General features: G+C 37.6%; 1 protein-coding gene across 1 annotated transcript in view; it reads left to right on the top strand.

The window, feature by feature from the left end:
- Nucleotides 1-444: 444 nt before the first annotated feature.
- Nucleotides 445-9,753, top strand: part of LOC132915182 (putative fatty acyl-CoA reductase CG5065) — a 66,750-nt gene continuing 57,441 nt past the window's right edge. Inside the window, exons 1-5 of the mRNA XM_060974909.1 lie at nucleotides 445-745; nucleotides 844-1,091; nucleotides 1,320-1,503; nucleotides 1,778-1,963; nucleotides 2,057-2,311. Coding sequence (XP_060830892.1) covers nucleotides 501-745; nucleotides 844-1,091; nucleotides 1,320-1,503; nucleotides 1,778-1,963; nucleotides 2,057-2,311 — 1,118 coding nt within the window. The 5' untranslated portion in view covers nucleotides 445-500. The remainder of the gene's footprint in view (nucleotides 746-843; nucleotides 1,092-1,319; nucleotides 1,504-1,777; nucleotides 1,964-2,056; nucleotides 2,312-9,753) is intronic.

Here is a 9,753-nt window from a genome sequence, read left to right as displayed (position 1 = left end):
TTTAGCTTCAAGAATCACCCCTCAAGTTTTTTTACCCCTTAAGTCGCTCAGATATATCTTTCATAGAATTTATTAAAATATTGCGAAATAGATTACCACGTACGAGAGTAAGTGTAAACAGAATCATTCGGATCGATATACTGAAGATTTGTAAAAAAATAATTTGTTCAAAAACTTCTGTGGATAAAAAATTTCAAAATTTTAATAATACTTAAATTGACTTTATTCGCAATAAGTTTATATTTATATGCTTGTGTATATCTTTGTGCGCACATTTGCATTTACTTTTACTAAGAGAAGTAACCTACTATCGATGAAGCAGCAGAAAATTGTAGGTATATCAGAATACAGGTATAACAGAAGACTTACATGCAGAAAAGGTTGAACAACATTTGATTAATTTCCATTTCTGGAATTTTCGTTTTCAGATTTATAATAGCATTAAAGCAAAGAACCCCTCACATTTCGGCAGAGTCTATCCCGTGAAAGGTGACGTGAGTATGCCGGATTTAGGTCTTTCGCGAGAATATAGAAATCTGTTGTTAGAGAAAGTAAACATAGTGTTTCACGCCGCGGCCACTGTGAGATTAAACGAGCCGTTGCACGTGACTGTTAATGTGAATACGAAAGGTACTGCTCGTATCATAGAACTTTGGAACGAACTAAGGCATCCAATTAGCTTCGTGCACGTGAGCACAGCATATAGTAATGCGAATCTACATGAGATCGAGGAAAAAGTTTATACGTAAGGATAAGTTATATACGGACTCTGTTTCGTGTTTAGAAGTATTACATTTATAATTATATCGTGAAGAATATGTTCACTTAGTATTGACTTTGCAGTACGAGCTTGAAACCTTCAGAGGTGATCGGTATATGTGGCAAATTTGATAAAACGTCTATCAACCGAATAGAAAAGAGGATTTTAAAATCTTATCCAAACACATACATATTTAGTAAGAATTTGGCAGAGGAGATTGTAGCAAGGAAGTGCGAAGATCTGCCAGTTGCGATAGTGCGACCAAGTATACTTGGTGTCTCTTTAAAAGAACCATGTCCTGGTTGGATACAGAATATTTTTGCATTAACAAGTATTTTCATAGATCGTTTCCAGTAGCTATTGTTCAATACTCGTCACATCTCAGAGAAGTAGAGTTAATCTGTTGGTTTGTGGAAAACTAAATGAGAGGATTTCCACTAGATCATCATTATTATAGTTCAAGTTTGTTGTTGTTCACAACTAAAGGAATTCTTTTTAGTGCAACATTTCTGCAAATCGAAAATCACAAATAATTTCTAAACCACTTTAATGTTACCAGGTATTCTTCTGCTAGTCAGTAGAGGATGTGCAACAGTAATACTGGGTAGGAAAGATGCAAAATTGGATGTAGTGCCCCTCGATTTCGTAGTCGATACGATAATATGTACTGCATGGCATGTCACGCTACATCCTGAGCACGAAGTTAAAGTTTACAACTGCACGAGTAACGCCAACCCTGTTAGGTAAAATTTACTATGAATCTTTTTTAACTCGTGTAATTCAATTGTTACAGTATTTCAAGAAACTCAGTTTATTTAAGTAATGTGAACAATTCGTAAATAAAGTAAATAAATAAAAGTTCGCTTTCGCTCTCAATACTTCAATTTAGAAAAGTAGTGATATAACATAATATTTATCTAAATTCCATATTATTTCCCGAGATACTCGGATGAGAGTAAACTGTGCTTTAAGTATAATTGCAATGATTGCAATAATGTAAACGTTCCAATTGACAAGGTGGGGTCACTTGCAACAGCTGGTGTTGAAGTATAGCAAGGAAACGCCACTGAACGATACGCTATGGTATCCGGGTTGTCCAATGATAGCTAATAAGTATATTTTCAACGTTCTGAGTGTAGCTCCCTATGTTCTGCCTGCGTTCGTCATAGATACATTTTTAAGACTCCGGGGTAGTAAACCAATGTGAGTATTCTACCAATTCTCAAACAACGAGAACAAGCTTTCGGGGATAGCTTCTGTCTTCATCTTTAATAATAACTAAAAATAATATTTCAGATTGATGAAACTTCTAAAAAATGGCAATAAGCTGTTCACATTGCTACAATATTTCATCTTGCACGAATGGACTTTCCAAAGGGATAACTGTTCAAACTTGGCGAGGAAGGTAAAAATGTTGAACGACAGCGATATGGTCAAACTAGATTTAGAGGATATGGATTGGGATAAGTATGTCGCAATTTACCTGATGGGAATTAGGAAATTTATTCTGAAACAAGACTTTAAGTCAACAGGCCGACAACGGTTATCAAGGTGCATATAAAAGAATCTTCGTGTAAAAAAATAGAAACTAATATAAAATCATATATTTTCGGTTATTTCAGGTTGTATTGGATACATCAGATCACCAAAATATCCGGTATAATAACTTTGTTCTGGATAATATTATGTTTTCTGTACTGGCTATTTGAAAGTTTCCTTTTTCTGAAACGAAAACAATATAAATAGAATTTTACGTAGAAGGGGGTCACTATCTGTTTCACTTTGTCTTTTCATTCGTGTTATTCCTAAATAAATTCATTTATGACATTGTTTAGAAAGGATATGTGTATTTATATTCACAATAAATCAGTAACATACACAATTTCTAAACGAAGAGTTTCACGAAAATTCGAAATGCGTTTGCGTGTATTCATTAGCGTATTCCTTTTGTCGTTACGAATGTCGAATAACATACGAATGAGAGAAGGCATATTTTAACGATTTCTATTCTTTTGCAAATCATGATATGGAGGGTTTCTAACCTCATACGCCTTATTTTGTAGATTTTTGCAAAATCTACATTTGACAATGTAAACATTGTTCTGGAAAATCATTACATTTCTTTCTATATGCGAAAATCCTGTTTTTCGTGCCTCCGTACATTTTAGCAATGACATCCAACTTTTCACGAGTTTCAAAGACACACATTTTGTTTCTAATGACTTTCCGGAGCATCTCGTGTAAGAAAATGTAAAGTTCGAGCACGAACATACACAGTATGTACATATATTGGAATTGGAAGAATTACAAAAGTTTGCAATTACAAATTACAAAAATTTAAGAATATTATACAAAGTAGTAAGAACTAAACAAAGATTACAAAATTATTTACTATTCTGTAATGCATATTAAATGATTGATGCATAAGCTGAAACTTACACGGAACAGATTCTCCATGTTCTTTATGTTTCGACCGTTCACGTAGAGAGGCGATAGAGAGATAGCGCGTGAACGAAAGTCGTAGATTCCTGTTACGATTAGATAATCGACGCCACGAATTGTTCGATCTCCTTATTGCTATTAGGATAAAGCAGTGGTTCAATTGAGTATTCACTGAATCGTGTGTAACAAATATAAATTACTGTTTATTCAAATAACATGTTGAATAGAGAGATATAAATTGATAGAGTATAATTAAGTTTCGATTGGTAGAAAAAGTTACAGTGTAAAATACGCGAAGTAAGCTTAGATAGTAACGGGTCGAAAAATGTATAACGACTTCAGAGATGCTGATTAATTTAAAGTTAAAAAACCAGTCACGAGATATTGACTATTCTAAAAATAGAGAATAAGTGAAATTTAGTGACGGGGCTATGGCGGAGGTAGGCTAGTGTTGGATGAGTCTAAGAACATGAGATGAGTTGATTCGTTAAGAAAAATTTTGGCTAGGAAAGTGAGGGCAATAGACATTGCTTCTGATTGGATAACAAGAAGATTGGTGAATCAGAAATCTAGCCGCCGCCGAGAGAAAGTTGCTAGCGGAAAATACCGAACGTGAGAAAAACTGACTTTACCGTGTCTTCCCGTAGTAAACAGTAAACTTAAGGAACATTTGAAATAAAAGATGCTGGTCTGGTCTGAAGCACCTTAACAATGAAAATGTCAAGATTTATAGTGGGTCCTTAAGACTATTGAGGGTATGCATGTCTACACATCCTTATGTGTAGACATCTAGCTGCCATCTCGCTCACGAGGTGGGGCCTGGTTTCTGTAGAGAGTTTGGTAATTTTTATATCATAACCAAAAATTATTGTTAATACGATGTGCACCATCATGAATACATATATAAGGCATACAAGATAGCTAGGCACATACTTTTGGAGTATCATAACAAAAAAAAGGTCTATTACTTTTTCAGTTGTCAATAAGACATTAGCTTCACATCATATGTTCAATACGGTTCCAATTCATATTGACATTCACTTTGGCGCGTTCTCTCATAGAATCACATGTTTCAAGATCTCCAAAATTTTCTTAATCTTTTGGCAGCAGTTTTCGATTCGTTGCATCAATTGATTAAACCAAACTATTGGTTTTCTATACGCTATACCCTTTTATACACAAAACGTCTCGTAACTCTGAAATTAATGGTTTTTGGACCTATTAAAACCCGTTTGTTTGTTTTTGTAAGTACTGCCAGAGAGGAAATTTTCTATCTGATTTTATTTTAAAACCAAACATTAACCTCTTCAGAAATAATATAATTAACTATATAAAGGAAAATTGAGTGGCAAGCACTAAACAGAAAAGAAAGTCAAGAATGAAAATAAGTTTGATCTTTGGTCATAACAAATTCGAATAACCAAAAATAAGAAGGAAAAAAAGAATGTGCTGGTCAAAGGTGCTGGTGTGGAATTGCACTCCTCACGCTCACCAGTACAAAGTGCCAATTCCGTGTCCAGGTCGGTCGGGCCAGATAAATACTCGTGTCATGTCTCGCGCTCCGCAAGAGCCGTGACGTAAGCCGTGAAAGGGACACGTCATAATACATTAATAGCATGAGCCACAACACTAGTCGAATGGAATTAAAAAACAGAAAACTTACAGGAAATAAAAGACACTACACGTATAAATACATTAATATCGCAGTGATTCAATAAACCAATACACAACATGTTGCGTATTCTCAATTAAAAAGCAACTGGTTATGTCAAACCGATCGGTCGATATCGCGTACCGCGAATGAATTAACGCTCAAGGTGGAGGTGTTCGAATAGATCGAGTGTTAGAATAAATTAACACTGTATTTGCACTTGTATTAAAGTAAAGTGTGATATGAACACGGCGGTGGTAAGATCTTGTTGAGAGTAAAGTATTTCACCCGCACGGTACGATGTCTGCTGATGAACTGTCCTAGTATGTTGCTGATTTTCTCCACCAGCCGTTGGGTCTCCTCCATCCATCGCGCTTTCCCGGTTGGGGATTTTCCCGCGGCTTTTTACCTGATCTTGGAGTCATTAGGTTTACAACTCGTAATTATATAATTATACAACTCGTAAAATAAAACTCGGGGAGAACACGTAATTCAGAATTATCTAAAGAATTCCTAATTTCCGTCCGAGTCATAAGCGGACGGCCACTCAAAATTCCAAACACAACATTATTATTGAATAAATTTTAAATCTAAAAATATCGAAATAGAAAGAAGGAACAATGAGACGTTCACTGACACCGTAGCGCTTTGTACGCGCTCTCCCCACCACAATACGCAGTACAATAAACACACAATATCACACAATATTCTTACACAACGTCAACAGCGACAAACAACTAACACGCACCAAAGGATTAGATTTCGGCATTGGCAAAGGTAAACGCGTGTTCAGCAGAGTACGACTTATCATCAGTAGAAACTAATACTGCAAGAGGAACGCAGCTGCATTATCCTGCAGTATGCAGGAGTAGTAAAAAAAAAAAGGAAACGTGAATAATACTTCCACGAAAACCACATCAGCTGAAACCCTAAGAATTCTGGTAGAACATCATCAGAATAAATCACGTAGCAAAACCCCGCGCTATCATGGAATAATTCGTCATGTGACAATTAGCCCACGATAGTCTTAGTATAAATAAGGGTTGCCAGTTAGAAACAGAGCTGTTACGACCGTTCGCGGAGAGACGCGGTCGCGAGGAAAACGCGTCAGCGAGAGGCGTAAATTCTCGCTACGATTCGTGTAATCGACGCCGCGAAGTAGTCGTTCCCCGTGTTTCGATTAGGATAACCGGGGCGGTTTAATGAATTTAACACTGTGTTAACAGGTTAATATAGCATATATTTTTAACAACAAATTAAATGGTTGTAAAGATGTCACAAGACGTTGTTTCGCGATAAATACAGTTAGTGATTCGACTCGATTTCTGATCTTTCTCGATGTTTGCAGTATGAATATTCGTATGAGACTGATTGCCTTTAGATAAATTCCTTGTCCTCTCGGGGAGACGACCCTGTCACATACGAAATATCGCAGACAAAATCCGACTAAACAAAGCGATAAGATAGCGAAATTCCAAGCGCCTTATCATAAGTAAGCATCGGATAACATCCGGTCACTCTATCCGTTCTCAGAAATATATGACCGAAGCCTTTTCCCACTCCCACGAACAAAAGAATTTAAATACTCACCCCAAAATCATCCAAGTCAGTCTTGAACAATCACGCCTAGAGCTCGGAAGTGTATCTTAAATAAAAGTTCCTTTTTTAATTTCTTTTTTTATTTATTATTTTACGTGACATTTTGGCGATCCTGCCAGGATCCATTCGCTTCAGTGAAAACGAAATTACGATTTCGGCGTACGCGCATCATTGAAGATTGAAGGATCAGCGGACCACTGCGAATCTTTGCTACTACGAAGCCCTGCAGCAACTTTCAACGTTCCACTACGGTGAAACTAGACGAGAGGACTACGGTCAGCGCAGAGCAAGCCTACGAATAAGATTCGGAATCTGGAACCAACCAGAGAGGAAACATCCCAGAGACTCCTCAACGGCCATAGCTACTACGGTAAGCCGAAAATCTGGATTCATTTGTACACTACCGTACGAGAAAATCAAGTTTCTCAAGCGTTTCGAGCGTTTCGAGCTCAAATAGCAACAATAGTTCGGACTCAGTGAACTTAAATAGAAGCATGTCCGCGCCGAGAAAAGATAAAATCGAAACCGTTAATACTGCCTCTGCAACCGAAGTTATGGATAATTCAACCCGTGCCATACTCGAGCAATTCGAACTTCTTGCGCGACGAATAGAAGAGACGCAACGAATAGCCGATACCGAAAACAAAAAACGTGCAGCGGAGATAGAACTATTAGGAAAACATATCACTAAAATAAATTTAGGACGTGACGGTACTACCGAGTTAGGCTCCCTTGTTACGATGGATGAGTCTAATACCAGCAATATTCAGAGAAAGCAACCACCTGTAAAACCTAACGAAGCGGACGATATGGACAGTGAAGAAGAAGTAGTAAGTTGTAACAACCCCATGTACAATGCAAAAACCTGCTTAGACTTTATCCCCATACTCAACGGACAAGATGATATAGGAGTAGAAGGGTTCATTAAACGGGTAGGGGAAGCTCGAGCCGAATGTAGAGAAAAACGCACATTACTACGACTAATTTTGACGCAAAGAATCATCGGAGAAGCGGAACGTAGTATCCGTCACTCTGAAATCGAGAACTACGAGGACCTATTTGAAAGCCTCAGAAAATTTGTATCTGTAAGTATTACTTCCAATGGAGTTCGTGATAAGTTGCAACGTACGCGACAAACCGAATCGGTACACAATTATGTGAAGAGGTTTCGACACAACCTCAACGAACTGATATACGCGCTCCAACATGAAATTCGCGATCCAGTACGCCGAGCAGTCGCCATAGATCTTGAAACCGAACGAGCGACCAAAATTTTCGTGCTGAATTTAAAACCCGAAATAGAGATACGCACATCAGCTACAAGGCCAAAGAATCTTCAAGAAGCGCAAGATGCAGCTTTCGAGGCGGAGTTAGTCATAGGGGAGATCGAACGCAACAAAAGATTAGGAAGAACAATATATCAACCAATTGAGAGAGCTAAAACCCGATTCCAAGGAACACCTAAACCAATGCCAAGAAACTTCCAGCAAGCTGAGCGAACGCCACTTACCCAAAGAACTCAACTGAAGTGCTTCAAATGCAGCCAAATCGGACATGTCTCCAATCAGTGTAAAAATTTTCAAACACCCAGCCAACACCCGAGACCACCAGCAGTCCACAATCTCGAGACACACAACACAGAAACGGAAACTTACGACAAAACAACGGAAGACCAAGGAAAATTCCAAGAGTCAACACCACGACAGGCAAGCTTCTCACAATACGGTTTAACACAAGGACTGGACACGAGACACACCTCATCGACACAGGAGCAGGAATCAACCTATTGAAAAGGGACAAGGTAGACTGTCAAACCTTCAAGACCGACGAACCTCGAATGTTCTCCATGGGACAAGACAGATATACCACTAACGAATTTATTATATCTAAATTGTTTGGCAAGGAACATAAATTTTATATAGTACCGGATGACTTTCCCTTAATAGAAGATGGAATAATAGGTCTACCTTGTTTAGAGAAGTATCAATATGAAATCTCCAACGATAGATTAAAACTTGACAATAATATTCTGTACTTTCAGAAACCGGAAACGATACAACCAGGCGAAAAAAGAGTTCGAACCATCTACCTCGAAGGCAAACCAACGCGAGTATGCTTCTTCAATTCTGGTGAGACAAACCATGAAATTTCTAACGACATTGATAACAGTAAAGAATTAGATCAAATTGCTAGATTTAAAACCGTAGTGAGAACAAATCATATTGAACGCGAACTCCGCGAACCCATAGAGAAAATATTAATACATTACGTCGACGTATTCAATTTAGAAACAGACCTTTTACCATGTACTAATCTGACAAAACATACAATCACATTAAAACAAGACAAAATCATAAACACCAAATCATACAGACCACCAGAGTGCCACAAACGAGAAATCGAGGAACAAATAACAGACATGCTAAATAAAAACATTATAGAAGAATCAGACTCTCCTTTCAATTCACCAGTATGGGTTGTTCCCAAGAAGTTAGACGCGTCAGGAAAACAGAAATGGAGAATAGTTATTGACTTTAGAAAACTAAACGAACTGACTGACCAAGACGCCTACCCATTACCCGACATAGAAGACATATTAAGCCAACTAGGTGACGCGAAGTTTTTCTCAGCACTCGATCTATCATCCGGTTTTCATCAAATCCCTATGGACGAAGACTCAAAGAAATACACCGCTTTCTCAACACCACAAGGACATTTCCAATTTAACAGAATGCCTTTTGGACTCAAAAACGCACCAGCCACATTCCAAAGAATGATGGATACAGCGTTACGCGGATTAATTAATAAACATTGCTTTGCATATTTAGACGACATTATTATATTTGGAAGCACTATTCAAAAACATAATGAGAACTTAGCCATAGTATTACAAAGACTAAGAGAATTAGGACTAAAAATCCAACCAGATAAATGTGAATTTCTAAAACCAAAACTCGAATATTTAGGACACATAGTAACGTCAGAAGGAGTAAAACCCAATCCGAAGAAAATAGAAGCAGTCGAGAACTTTAAAATTCCTAGAAACCTTACCGAAGTCAAATCATTCTTAGGACTCGTGGGATACTACCGGAAATTTATACGTAACTTCTCTAAAATAGCCAAACCCCTGACGGACCTAAACAAAAAAGACACCAACTTCCATTGGACGGACAAACAACAAAACAGTTTCGATACACTCAAACGAAAACTTTGTCAAGCACCTGTTCTGTCATACCCAGATTTCTCTAAAACATTCGCATTAACGACAGACGCTAGTAACGAAGGACTAGGAGCCGTACTA

This window comes from Bombus pascuorum, chromosome 16 (assembly GCF_905332965.1).
Source record: "Bombus pascuorum chromosome 16, iyBomPasc1.1, whole genome shotgun sequence".
NCBI lineage: Eukaryota > Metazoa > Arthropoda > Insecta > Hymenoptera > Apidae > Bombus > Bombus pascuorum.
This window is presented reverse-complemented; position numbering and strand designations above follow the sequence as displayed.